We start from the raw sequence: 15,861 nt of genomic DNA on the forward strand, positions 1-15,861 counted from the left end.
AAAACTGCACGGCATTGATACATGTGTAAACAACACACGTGTGTCCCGGAGTTCGCGTACATCAATTTCTATTGAAGCCCGACAATAGTCATTTAATATGTTTCTGATGTTCCGATATCTAAGTGACCAATTGTCTCAAACAACCTCATCCTTTATTTTCTCATCATCATATTCATCGCCATCATCCCCATTCTTCCTGGACAAAGCAGGCACCGCCCCCTGGCGATGAATCCGATTAGTAGTTCGAGATCCGCTGTCACGGTGCCGTAAACCGTCGGAGGTCTGTTGGCTATGGTTCTATACTGACCAGTCGGCAACTGACCAGCAGGGGCTTAACAACAATCACCCGTCCTTTACAATAGCCGCTCAACACCACACGAATATGTAGTTATGTGCGTATGTATATATCATTCAAGCACAAATCGCCATCTCTGTATTGACGTAGCAAATGTACGAGAATCAGGAGCTCTAGATCTCTTATCGCTGTGTATATGTATGACTCGTATGTATAACCGAGAGATGCGGTGTTTAGTGAAGGAGTTCTTGACTTGTGGTGGTCACGCCGCTAGTTGAATCAATAGTGAATTATCCTGGCGAGCCTTTATCATGCATCGTTCCTTTTGCGTGGCTGAAATAAGCGACGTAAACTGGGTGACTCTATTCGATTTCAACGTATTGATTTCCTGGTATATATATCCATATTGAGGACCTAGGCGAAAAGACAGCGGAACAAGGCAACCCGAAAGGCACGTCCGAATCGACGTTTCTCGAAGATCAACACTAGTTGCGTTTTTTCTCTCCCACTAACAACCGAAACTTAGTGTTGGCTGCGAGTAGCCGTGGCCAGTAGAAGGCGCGCAGAGACAACCTCGGCAGTGTTAACCGAGCAAAATCAATGAAAAATCTTTGTCTAGTTGTTAGAGGAATGCGCTCATAAAATGTGAAATCTGTTTGCATTTAGTTGTCTATCTAAACTATTTTTTCACGCATAATGCAGCCTGTTGAAATGCCATCTGACGAATTTTCTGAATCGGAAAGCTTGCACTGAGAAATCAACATGTGCCTCTACATACGCATGCGCAAATGATGCGAGTAATTGAGGGGAATGGAAAAGATGGCGGTGACGTATAGATACTGTGCTTACTTTGTGTATTCAACATGTGTGATGTGCCGGCAAAGCAACAGCAGATACACAGCAGCCGAATAAAAGCTGGCGGATTCGATGTGAACTCGAATTTAAGTAGGTATGTCGCTTGCCATTGAGTTCCCATCGTTCGCCTGGACCAACACCGGTTTGTTTAGAGTTTGTGAAGAAACGAAGAAGAAACGTGAAAACGTGTTTCAAAGGGAATATACTACAAAAAGCCCATTCGAAGGACCAGTGTTAGACCTGTATTCATCAACAAGTTGTGTTTGTTATCAAAATAAGTGTTTCTTGTTCCAGTTAATTTCCGGAGAGGAATTAAAAAGAATTGCCACGCCAGGTTTTCCGTTTGGATAACTGAATGAGTTTTCTCGACAGGTACCACTTCCACATTTTAATGCTTTTCTTAAATTTTCAACCATTTTTCTCATCTTTTTCTGAACTATGACATTGCGTGATGTGGCAGGCTCGCTATATGAAAAGCCGAGTTCACCATACAAAGAGGCCTGTTACCCACGCAGTATTCTAACAATCTACTTTCTTCTGTTGATGTGTTTTGTTCACGGTTGTAAAAGTATTCTCCACTCGGGATCAAAATTACCAGCCCACCCCTCCGACAGCTCGTGCGAGATCAGGAACGATGGGGGCAGTTCTCCATTCGTTAACCGGTCCCAGTGCCTTTCTCTCAGTTCTAGATTCAGTGAAAATATTTGCAATATTAGTGAAACACTCCGAACGCAGGAATTACGGAAATACAAGTTAAAGTTCTGTTCAGATTATACTGTGTATGCGGTGATTCCAAATAAGGATATAGTTCGCGAAATAGAGGATGCAGGCTGTTTAAATTATCTCCAGAAAGTTATATTTTTGGATCTGGAGGTTGAAAAAATGTATGAGGAATTTAAGCAAATAATGTTCAAGTTTGACTGCTCCCGGACAAAATATTCGGTAAAGTGGGCATGTGTTGATTGTGAGGTAAGTAATTTATTTACCTATAAAGCATGCATGGTTTGTTTACAGCTGTTGCCTTTTTTTTTGTACACGTGTGACCACACATATGCGATATTACATGTACCGGCCTTTATAAATCTGGTGAATAAATAGTGGTTAAACAAATATTTCATAACTGAACATAAAAATAGAAATGTATTTAAGTCATCATTAGAGAAAAGGACAACAGTAAGTATACAATTATCTACTGCCAATAATAATTTAAAATCCAGCATACTCGCTATTACATTATAAGGTATTCTAATATCTAGATTTAATATACATAACATATGTAAAATGTAGATAGGACACACACGTGTCATTACGTGTTGACAGGACACATGTGTCTGCATGTGTAGATAGGACACACACGTGTATTTACATGCAAAAAGGACACGTGTCTTTATGTGTAGATAGGACACACACTTGTATTTACGTGTAGAAAGGATACACATGTGTCTGTATGTGTAAACAGGGCACGCACGTGTGTTTACGTGTAGAAGGGACACGTGTGTCTTATCTGTAGACAGGACAAATATGTCTGTATGTGTAGATATGACGCACATGTGTCTATGTGTAGACATGTCGCACATGTGTATTTACGTGTAGAAAGGACGCACGTGTCTTTACGTGTAAAAGGACACGTCTTCACGTGTAGAAAGGACACATGTGTCTTCACGTGTAGAAAGGACACGAAGACCGGAAACACATGTATGCATGTCATACGTGTATGTACGTGTAAACAGAACACACGTACATGTACTTTGAGACAGGACACACGTGTTGACAGCTAGGACACACGTGAAATTTGTCAACTCGTGTGATGTACAATATGCGTTGTTAACTGCCTATTGGTTAGGTTATCGTCGTATGAATTATTTAATTTCGACAATATTTATAGATCTCCCGGACAGCAGACAATATCATATATCTCCCAGACACTGCACAATATCATATATCTCCCGGACAGTGGACAACATTATAGATCTCCCGGACACTGGACAAGATCATATATCTCCCGGACAGTGGACAATATTTATAGATCTCCCGGGCACTGGACAATATTTATAGATCTCCCGGACACTGGACAATATTTATAGATCTTCCGGACACTGGACAATATTTATAGATCTCCCGGACAGTGAATAATATTTATAAATCTCCCGGACACTGGACAATATTTATAAATCCCTCGGACACTGGACAATATCTATAGATCTTCCGGACACTGGACAATATATATATAAATCCCCTTGACACTGGACAATACTTTGTATTATATGAGAAGATTAAGCTAATATTGAACTACAGTATGAAATATCGGTATTAAAATATTTTTAAACAATGTTTCTCGATAATTAAATGTTATGTTCACATAATCAAAATTTAATAAAGAGCAACTATTTTTCGATGTCCATTCTTCATGGAATGCTATTGAGCATTCTATTTTTGATATTAAGATATGTGTACCTCATGCTGCAGCTGTAGTTTCTAAACACAGTCAAACTTAAACACGCACTTGTGTACATACACATGGTAACCACACATATACCCTCTCCCCGGCACTTCTGAAGTAGCGCGATGAATCTGAAGGGGAGAAAGGAAGGAAATCGTTTAGCGACTTCTCGCTGTCCACACCTACACATACCAAACGCTATCGAGGTTGTAGATAGAATAGTTTGATCCGCGAAAGCTTTCTGTGTGTTCACCAGACGGTATTGTCTGCCTTGTGATGCGATACTATGCCTGAGCTATAGGGATCGCTTTGTCATTAGATCGATGGGTCGTCAATATAATAATACTTAACACATAATGTATTTACTTATGTAAGTAATATTTATGTCTATCTGCGCACGTGAGAGAGCAAAGCCTTAAAGCTAACCCCTTATTCGTTACGACCGGAAGATGTTTGTATAACAAATGGTGACGTCACAAACGTCTAACGACCATCAGAGACTTGTGTTGTTATCTGAAGCACGTGCGGTTTAATCGAAAATCCTTCTGTGCTGGTCTACTGGAAAATTATTAACCAACCGCGTACCTTGTTTCTCTCCCAATTAAACGAGTACATGCGTAAAGCATTTGCTAATTCTGTATTGCGTACCGGAAACAATCGACAGCTCGTGCATAAATAGATTCCACCTCCACACGAGAAGAGTTCTGAGTGAAATGTAGCTATGCCTGGTAAGATATTCCGCTATCGGTAACCTTTGTACTTACTTCAGCGCAGTGATTTATGTTGTAAATAACCATAAGATTTTGGAAGAAAAACAAGTTCATTTTCTCAAAGAACCCACCAATCACGTTCTTTTCAGATAAATAAAAACCATGAATGATAGTATATTTATTTACAAGAAAGATCGGAATACTCTCAGTGGATTCAGAACCTACTTGAGATATTCATTCAGCACACTGTCGGTACAGAGAGTGTTGTCTTGGCAGCAGGTACACCAAATTTTCGAGATCATATTTTGCAAGGGCATTCCTTTCGTGTGTTTCAACACCGGCCTTCACCCCGCCGACAGTGCGCCAGTAAAACTGATATGGGAGGCTAATGACCAGCTAGTCTGGCAGGCTGTGTGTATATTAACGGATATTATTGTAAGATACAGCGTTTATTCGTTTCCTTATGCACTTTAACAGTGGAACCTGGCTAGATGGTCCATTCTTACAGTAAAACTGTCTTATCTGACAACCTGTGAGGTATATACAGTGAAACTGTCTTATCTGACAACATGTGAGGTATATACAGCGAAAACTGTCTAATCTGACAACCTGTGAGGTATATACAGTAAAACTGACTTATCTGACAACCTGTGAGGTATAAACAGCGAAAACTGTCTTATCTGACAACCTGTGAGGTATAAACAGCGAAAACTGTCTTATCTGACAACATGTGAGGTATAAACAGCGAAAACTGTCTTATCTGACAACCTGTGAGGTATATACAGCGAAAACTGTCTTATCTGACAACATGTGAGGTATAAACAGCGAAAACTGTCTAATCTGACAACCTGTGAGGTATATACAGTAAAACTGTCTTATCTGACAACCTGTGAGGTATATACAGTAAAACTGTCTTATCTGACAACCTATGAGGTATAAACAGCGAAAACTGTCTTATCTGACAACCTGTGAGGTATATACAGTAAAACTGTCTTATCTGACAACCTGTGAGGTATAAACAGCGAAAACTGTCTTATCTGACAACCTGTGAGGTATAAACAGTAAAACTGTCTTATCTGACAACATGTGAGGTATAAACAGCGAAAACTGTCTTATCTGACAACCTGTGAGGTATAAACAGCGAAAACTGTCTTATCTGACAACATGTGAGGTATATAACAGTGAAAACTGTCTATCTGACAACCTGGAGGTATATACAGTAAAACTGTCTTATCTGACAACCTGTGAGGTATATACAGTAAAAACTGTACTTATCTGACAACCTGTGAGATATAACAGCTAAAACTGTCTTATCTGACAACCTGTGAGGTATAAACAGCGAAAACTGTCTTAATCTGACAACCTGTGAGGTATATACAGTAAAACTGTCTTATCTGACAACCTGTGAGGAATATACAGTAAAACTGTCTTATCTGACAACCCGTGAAGTATATACAGCGTAAAATGTCTTATCTGACAACCTGTGAGGTACAGTGTATATACAGCGAAAACTGTCTTATCTGACAATCTGTGAGGTATAAACAGCGAAAATTGTCTTATCTGACAACCTGTGAGGTATAAACAGCGAAAACTGTCTTATCTGACAATCTGTGAGGTATAAACAGCGAAAACTGTCTTATCTGACAACCTGTGAGTTATAAACAGCGAAAACTATCTTATCTGACAACCCGTGAAGTATATACAGCGAAAACTGTCTTATCTGACAACCTGTGAGGTACAGTGTATATACAGCGAAAATGTCTTATCTGACAATCTGTGAGGTATAAACAGCGAAAACTGTCTTATCTGACAACCTGTGAGTTTTAAACAGCGAAAACTGTCTTATCTGATAACCTGTGAGGTATAAACAGCGAAAACTGTCTTATCTGACAACCCGTGAAGTATATAGAGCGAAAACTGTCTTATCTGACAACCTGTGATGTACAGTGTATATACAGCGAAAACTGTCTTATCTGACAATCTGTGAGGTATAAACAGCGAAAACTGTCTTATCTGACAACCTGTGAGGTATAAACAGCGAAAACTGTCTTATCTGACAACCTGTGAGGTATACACAGCGAAAACGGTCTTATCTGACACTGTTTGAGATCTTAACAGAACCAAGTCTAGGATCATAATGTCAAGTTTGTACTGTATGATAGTGAGTGTCGTAATGTCGAGGTTCAACTGTTTAAAAACGATTGGCATAATGTCGGGGTTTCACTGTATAATAGCGAGTCATTATGTCGAGGTTTTACTTAAAAAGTGAGTGTCATTAGCTCGAGGCTTTACTGTGTAATAGTGAGTGTCATCATCTCGAAGCTTTACTGTGTAATAGTGAGTGTCATTATGTCGAGGGTTTACTGTAAAAAGTGAGTGTCATTATGTCGAGGTTTCACTGTATAATAGCGAGTCATTATGTCGAAGGGTTTTCCGTGTAAGGAGAATTGTCATTATGTCGAGGTTTTACTTAAAACGTGAGTGTCATTATCTCGAAGCTTTACTGTAAAAAGTGAGTGTCATTATGTCGAGGTTTTACTGTTAAAAGTGAGTGTCATTATGTCGAGGTTTTACTGTATAATAGCGAGTCATTATGTCGAGGTTTTACTGTAAAAAGTGAGTGTCATTATGTCGGGGTTTTACTGTGAAAAGTGAGTGTCATTATGTCGAGGTTTTACTGTAAAAAGTGAGTGTCATTATGTCGGGGGTTTACTGTAAAAAGTGAGTGTCATTATGTCGGGGTTTTACTGTAAAAAGTGAGTGTCATTATGTCGAGGGTTTACTGTAAAAAGTGAGTCTCATTATGTCGAGGTTTTACTGTTAAAAGTGAGTGTCATTATGTCGAGGTTTTACTGTATAATAGCGAGTCATTATGTCGAGGTTTTACTGTAAAAAGTGAGTGTCATTATGTCGGGGTTTTACTGTGAAAAGTGAGTGTCATTATGTCGAGGGTTTACTGTAAAACGTGAGTGTCATTATGTCGGGGGTTTACTGTAAAACGTGAGTGTCATTATGTCGGGGTTTTACTGTAAAAAGTGAGTGTCATTATGTCGGGGTTTTACTGTAAAAAGTGAGTGTCATTATGTCGGGGGGAGGTTTCTATTTAAGGAGAAAGGTCATTATGTCGGGGTTTTACTGTAAAAAATGAGTCATTATGTCGGGGTTTTACTGTAAAAAGTGAGTGTCATTATGTCGAGGTTTTACTGTAAAAAGTGAGTGTCATTATGTCGAGGTTTTACTGTTAAAAGTGAGTGTCATTATGTCGAGGTTTTACTGTTTAAAGTGAGTGTCATTATGTCGAGGTTTTACTGTAAAAAAGTGAATGTCATTATGTCGAAGGGTTTTCCGTGTACGGAAAATTGTCATTATGTCGAGGTTTTACTTAAAACGTGAGTGTCATTATGTCGAGGTTTTACCGTAATTTACTGATAAGTGTGACCATTATTGACCCCCAGTATACATATAGAAGATTTCAAAGTCATTGGTTTCATTATTAACCTTTATATCCATATCGCTGTCTGCTGCTCGAACCGACATATTTATAGCCGGAGAACAGAGGGAAATCGGGCCGCTATTGAGAACTCTATTCTATAAATGAATGGACACTAAAATCGATTTTTTTTCTGCATACACATGTAAGTGGTCCCCGGGGTTAAACTCTGAGGTAGTCTAACAGAGAGACCTAGGTATCTGAATTTGCGATCCCAGGTATAATGACCTACGTCGATTACTCACCCCAGGGACAAACACTCACACACAAATAGTCAACGCTCTCTCGGTATTGCTACTGACAATCAAATTTTGGTGATTATTTAGGAACCATTGTTATTGTTTACATATTAATTAACGTCAGAGAAAAGACAATACATTGATGTCGGAAATAAACAATTGTGACTGTGTAAATAAGTCAGGCGAAAAGCTATAGCAGGCAGAACAACAATGGCTCGATATTCTGTCATACCTTATTACAGTTGCTATTCCTAAACGTGACCTTTTCGGCAAAGTTGCAGTTCTAGTGAAATAATAATTTAGCAATAAGTTAACAATTTCAGGATTAAGATAGACCTGGAAAATTAGCATGTTCCGTCGCCATATTGCCTTTCGTCTCGGTTATTTTAGCGTTTGGTTAACCTCGTGAGAATTATACGTCTAAACGATATCACGGAAATGATTTTGATGTGTTAAGCAATATTAAATGTAAAATGATATTTGTATTCATGTATATTGACACTGTTATATCAAGCAAATAGTTACTGAAAACTAGATTCTGAGAAATCGAGTAATTCTGTATTTTGTAGTGATAAAGAGATGGCCACAAGAGCGACTGGAATCGCGTTCCTTAGAGGGGACACACTAAAAAACCGTGCAAATGACATGAAGTGACCTGAATGTCACATGTTCATAACAAGGTTTTTAAACGTATTTTGTTGAATAGAAGAATTTCATTCATTGATTCAGGCTCCGATCCTTAAGGTTTTACACGATTTAATGGTATGTGTTAACAAAACTTGTGTTATGGGTTTGCTGTTTGATAAACGTAGCCGATTGGAGGTTAATACAACACAAGTTTTTTAAAGGTGTGGAACTTTTGTAGCCCTTAGTTGGTTTGTGTATTTCTCCTCCAATTTACGTCGTGACCGTCACACATGCACTAATACAACCGAGTATAACGATTGTAAGTCTATATACACTGACATACGTCAGCGTTTAGAAATAACCCCTTATTGACTGTTACGAGACATGCGCCTCTACAGACTAGGTCAAAAGACACAAACATGCAACCCTACAAATTAGGTCAAAAACATAAACATGCACCACTACAAACTAGGTCAAAAGACACAAACATGAACCCCTACAAATTAGGTCAAAGCACAAACACGCACCACTACAAACTAGGTCAAAGCACAAACATACACCCATACAAACTAGGTCAAAAACATAAACATGCACCCCTACAAACTAGGTCAAAAGACACGAAACATGCACCCCTACAAATTAGGTCAAAAACACAAACATGACACGCAACCCTAGAAACTAGGTCAAAACACGAACATGCACCCCTACAAACTAGGTCAAAAGACACGAGACAGGCACGCCTACAAACTAGGTAAAAAACACGTGACACGCAACCCTAGAAACTAGGTCAAAAGACATACACATACACCCCTACAAATTAGGTGAAAAGACACGAAACATGCATCCCTACAAACTAGGTCAAAGGACACGAACATGCACCCCTACAAATTAGGTCAAAACACAAACATGCACCCCTACAAATTAGGTCACAAGACACAAACATGCACCCCTACAAACTAGGTCACAAGACACAAACATGCACCTCTACAAACTAGGTCAAAGGGCACGGGACACATCCAATAAATTAGGTCAAATGGCAAGGGACATACTTCCCTACTAACTAGGCTTAAAGATACGAGACATGACCCTACAAACTAGGTCAAAGGGTACGGAGTATACATCCCTTCAAATTAGGTCAAAGGATGCGGAACATACACCCCTACAATTTAGGTCAAATGGCGAAAACAACAATGGAATATATCACGTGTCTGGCCCAGGGAGGAATGTTATGATTATTGATATGTATATTTAATGTATAACTGATTACTGCATCGGAATATTAAAATAACGCATGGCAATGCCCATGGGGTATGTGACAAATATGAAAAATGTGAACCAGCAAGTAAATGAATCTCAGTCTGCAATTTTTCGGTGTGTCGAGGGCAGTAGCCCGGATGTGTCACTGTACAACATCCGATCAATGTACGGCCGTATCTCTGTACGACTTTATCGCCCTGCCATCTGTTGTCTCTGCAGCCCTGTCGTGAGTACTAACAAATCTCCCCGAGGAGATACACACGACATTTATAATCTTATAAACCATCTCTCTCTCTCGTTTTGAAAATTAAATCGCTATTTATATCTCGTTACTTTCGTGTATGTATTGTATGTATAGTATTTGTTTGGGGGTGGGGTGGGGGATGGTGCTGTTGTTGTTAGGGACGAGATAGGGGTAAAGGTTTGGAATTATTGAGAAAGGGTTAATATATATATCATATCATATTAATTGTGCAATTTTCAGAAAAACATGTCTTCCTTTATTTTACCTCCAGGGTAACCCAGTTAACCGAAACTAAATACTTCTTACATCATTCGGGCCACTGTGTGAAAGATACGTATATTTAGAAAACAAAAATGATTTGACGTCGGCAGAAATGTAAAAAAAAAAAAAAAAAAATTGTCCACATTTAAGATGTATCGAGTGATGACCTTAGATTGCGACACTATGATGAAGGTTTGCTATCGTTCTGTCTGAATTATTGATCAAATATCACTCCACATATTAGATCGGCAACATTTGACACAGATTTTATCAGCTGTAGTAGTATAGGTGATTATGGTGTTAGGGAGACACGAGGTTTATCTGTCATCGGTTTAGCAGATAGTGCGGTATTGTGATATTTACATAAAGTGCGGTATTGTGATATTTACATAAAGTGCGGTATTGTGATATATTTACATAAAGTACGGTATTGTGATATATTTACATAAAGTGCGGTATTGTGATATTTACATAAAGTGCGGTATTGTGATATTTACATAAAGTGTGATATTGTTATATTTACATAAAGTGCGGTATTATGATATTTACATAAAGTGCGGTATTGTGGAGTGAAAAAAGTGCGGTATTATGATATTTACATAAAGTGCGGTATTATGATATATTTACATAAAGTGCGGTATTGTGATATTTACAAATTATTTGGGGTTTGAAGAACAATTTTCATTGATGCAAGAAATTCTAATGACATTCATCTTGTACGTTAGAAAAGGTACCTGCCGATTTGAGTAACTGAAGCTACTTTACGGTAGTGATGACGAAACAAATTTCAGAGGTCATAGTTCAATATTTTCCTGGAAGGCAAAGATCATGGACAGCTGAATCGCAGCATAAATATCTGGTTAATATTCATAGATAAAATATATAAGCTCATATTCCTACTATATGGTAGGTGTGGGGCTAATATGTTTATAACATTTTTTTTTTTTTTTTTTTTATGAATGCTAACCAGTTGCAGGCGCCTGTGGTCGTCAAATTAACAAATATATCTCAACAAAGTCTATGTGAAGGATTTGATGGCAAGAAGTGATATATTGGGTTTTATAGTCACGAATTGGCAATAACTTGGTATATACATGTATATATATATATAGATAGATACGTCAGTTATCTGGTAGATATTAGTTACCGAGTTGTATTAGATATGATTCAAATTTCCTGAATTATCATTGGCTAAAATAGAGTCACATGGAAGTTAATATTTTCAGATACTAACCTGATTTATTTTTTATTGATTTGTTTTAGAAACACTGAGTCAATATTTCATTGATGACGTCATAATCATTGTGATGTCACAATGCCCCAATGTAGATTTCAAGATAAGTTTTATGCAATTCCACCCTAACCATATCTAATATAAAAATTGAGAACCTTTGGTTCGGTTAATACGATCTGGTATCTAAACTATTGATAGTAACACCATATTAACCTCCCAAAAGGTTAATAATTGATAAATAATATCAACCTGATGTTTCTATTTTTAGAAACGCCAAATTATTATGGCGTTTATGACGTTATAATCATTGTGACGTCACTATGCCCTAGTGTATATTTCCTGATATCAAAATGAATATAATGGAAACAAATTTCAAATCTAATATGAAAATAAGTACCTTTGAATCGGTCAATATGGTGTCATTACGAACCTTGTAGAATCTAAAATGTTGATAACGGCTAATATTTGAGTCTTACAGGTTGGTATAACACTATATCAACCTCACAAATGGTCCATAAGTATTTCAATGCAGCAGATGGCCGCGGATTTTGTTCGATCGAAATTCTCTCGGTTGACAGATATTATACATTGATACCTTTGTTAACACTTTCAACGTAAAATAAATACACAGTTAAACATATCGTATTACACATAGTGTCCTGTAAAATGTAAACTCCTTCTTGTGATGGATATTATTGACGTTCATGGTCGGATAAACATGACGACTGGAGTATCCTTCTGTTTAAACAGATGCCGACCAGGTGTTAAATGACATCTCTATCCAGGTACACACAGGGACCTGAGAAGTTGTTACAGTCCAAGTTTATTTGGACCTTCCCTTGTGTGCACATTTTCACCCTGGTGGTGATGGTGAAGATGATGGTGGTGGTGTGTGTGTATGTTGGGTGGGTGGGTGGCGGTGGGGTGGGGTGGGGTGATGAGGGGGAATAGGGATACGTAACCTTAAGAGGTCACAAAGGTCACACATATATTGTTTGGTTTTTAATCGGCACATTCTTTGAAATATATCCTCGATATGACGTCCCATAAGTGATGATATACAAAATTGAAATCCTTCATTTTAATATCGGTAGACCTTTGTAGTATAACGTTAAACTATTAATTTGGAATAAAAGAAGAGCGAAAATTGTTTTGTTTTCCCCTGAAATCCCAATATTTACGTAAATGTTGTATAATAAGAAAAAAATCTGATCTTCGCTTCTTCATCCCAGCCATCAAAATCCAAACTGAACCCCTGTGTAAGACCCCGCCGGATAAACAGCGGACACATGTACACGTAGCGCCGGCGCGTAACGGTGGAATTTAGTTTGAAACTCTATATATCTGAGTTTATAGTCTACATTGCAGACGGCTATTGAGGTTGTACAGCGGTAACGTGCCGGCTATTAACTAGGACTAGATACTGTGACTGATAGCATCTGTTTGGATTTACATTGGCACATATGGCTGAGAGTACAACCTCTGGTCAGACCCCAGCCGTGCCGGACACTCGGATCACGTGGAGCAAACATGAGACTTTGATATTCACGTGCTCGTTTGAAAGAGCATTTGGAAATACTCTAGACTGGCTCCCTGTCTCTAGAATATTAAAATCATAAATGAAATTGACCTTTATGATTTTGGTCACTAGGATATGTCCGATTCCTAAGTTTCAAACTAGGGGGAGATAATCTAGTACTAAAATTTAGAGGAGCAGTTCTAACAAAAAACTTAGGGGCTGGTAGCCAGTCTAAAAAATACCTATACATACAATGTAGTAAACTGGCCACCAGACCCCAAGTTTTTTTCGGCATAGCCGTATAATGTTCTTTTGGGCCCGGATATTACGCGACAGGTGGCGTTACTGGTCAGGATGAAGTATGTGATTGGTCAATGTAGCGGTAAATGCAAAATTCTGACATGCCGTTAAAAACGAAACAAAGTTAACATTGAATGTGAGCTGAATAATTGGATGTATTTTTTTTTCAAATGAGACATTAAAATTATATTCCTGATTCAAATAAAGTCTTATTATCACCAAAAATGATTCAAACTTATTTGTTATCATTGCTGAAACGCATTAGTTCGTTAATTTATTTCAGCAGCAATTTTACATTATTACCACCAGAATTAAAACTACGCCGTTTATCTTTTTTAAAGATATTTCTTGTTTGTTGAGAATTGCCATGCTAAATTCTAATACAGGGTTATCTCCCCCTAGTTTGAAACTTGAAACCAAGAATCAGACATATCCTAGGGATCAAAATCTTAATTTTGTTTATAATGTTAATGATCTAGAGACCGAGGGCCAGTCTAACAATGTAGATTTATCGGTATAGTATCTGCTTTTCGCGCCCAGATGTACAAATATTAGTACATGTATTTATGATCTGGTGTAAGCTTATTAATTAACTAAAACAACTAATTACTGTATGCTGTGGTAGTAACACACTTTTGTAAGAACAGTATATTACTCTCCAGATACGAAAATATACATCTGGTGTGGTGTTTCGTTTTCTTTACTTCAAACAGATATCAAATGGCTTCTTCAAACTAAATATGTATATGTATTTCCTTTATGAATAATTAATTCTATAACAAGATAATATTAATTACAAGATAATTTATTTGATTACATCGCGGTTATTACGATATTACGTATAATATAGCCAGTTTGTATCTACTTTATATCCATCGAAGTTCATCTGTATTCTAATTTATATACAGTGAAGTCCGTGTTCGCGTCTATTTTATATCCAGTGAAATTTCCGCGTCTATCTTATATTCAGTGAAATTCGACCGCGTGTATTCTCTATCAAGTGAAATTTCCGCGTCTATCTTGTATTCGGTGAAATTCGACCGCGTGTATTCTCTATCCAGTGAAATTCGTCGAGTTTGTTCTCTATACAGTGAAATACGACCACGTTTATTCTTTATCCAGTAAAATTCCTCCGCGCCTATTTTATTTACAGTGAAATTCGTCCGCGTTTAATTTGTATCTGGTGAGGGCCTTCTGCGTCTAATTTATATCCAGCTATTTTCATCTTGGGCCAGTCCGCGTCTTATTTATGAAGTCCATACACTTGTAATAGTCCATACCTATCTTACTTTGATTTGTATCCAGTTACGTTGGTATACATATAATTTGATACAGTATACGTAGACAATCACATGTAAACACCAATGCATACATCCTCTATAATTCTGTTTGTTCCTTTGGACGATCGACTGGTCAGTCGGCCACTACACGCTCGGACACCAGCTGTCCGTGATGACCGTGTACGTACAGTAGCTGGACATCCTGCCGGCGGCCGCTGGACACATAATTGATGTTATAAATTACAGGTTTACAGGGATCGTGTCCCCAACTCAGATTATTGATACTTGACAAACAATTCATTAGTTGCTAAATAACCATGAATACAATGTCTATCGATATGATGGCATCTTATTGCTCTCTATAGTCGTTATCGGCCAGCCAATTTACATGGAAATTGCTCGTCTGTACTTGGATTAATAGTCGTTCTAATAAACCAGCTGCTTGAGGATCCAACCAACACAAGCGTCCGTTTCATAATGTGTTGCCCGCTGATTTGATCATTTTCGTTGACTTTATTTCAGTTGAAATTACGTACTGTAGGTATTGTATTTTCAAACAGTTTTTTTTTCTCGGTTTTGGAGGTTAGTATACATTCGCGAAAATATTTCAACTGAAAAACTATCGTCATTTCAGAATTGTAGCGAGAAGTGAACCACTGCCATTTTATTTCGTAAAATATTAAATGACAGAACATGTAAAATACACGTAGATTGGCATAAATAATGGGAGAGACGCTCGTTTATATTGGTTAACAGATCAGGAGATAGACCTGGAGAAACGTGTGATAAACTGCGATAATAGTGAGACAAACATGAATAACCTTGATACAGACAGGAAGATTTGTGAAACAGGCCGTCGTAGATTCCAAGATTGAGCGGATCCTGTGGCAAAAAGACCGATAGAATCGTAAGACGGATCGAGAGAGTCGCGAGAAAAACTGCGATAATCGTGAGACAGACTGAATAATAGTGAGACAGACTGCGATAATCGTGATACTGACAGATATAATCGTGAAACAAACCGGGATAATCGTGAGACATACAGGTGTAATCGTGGGACAGACGGGGGAATCGTGAGACAGACCGGGATAATCGTGAGATAGGCAGGTG

General features: G+C 38.0%; 1 protein-coding gene across 1 annotated transcript in view; it reads left to right on the plus strand.

The window, feature by feature from the left end:
• Positions 1-332: 332 nt before the first annotated feature.
• Positions 333-15,861, plus strand: part of LOC117342020 (transmembrane protein FAM155B-like) — a 109,860-nt gene continuing 94,331 nt past the window's right edge. Inside the window, exon 1 of the mRNA XM_033903966.1 lies at positions 333-2,119. Within this exon, the coding sequence (XP_033759857.1) occupies positions 1,589-2,119 (531 nt within the window). The 5' untranslated portion in view covers positions 333-1,588. The remainder of the gene's footprint in view (positions 2,120-15,861) is intronic.

The sequence above is a fragment of the Pecten maximus genome, chromosome 14, assembly GCF_902652985.1.
Source record: "Pecten maximus chromosome 14, xPecMax1.1, whole genome shotgun sequence".
Lineage (NCBI taxonomy): Eukaryota > Metazoa > Mollusca > Bivalvia > Pectinida > Pectinidae > Pecten > Pecten maximus.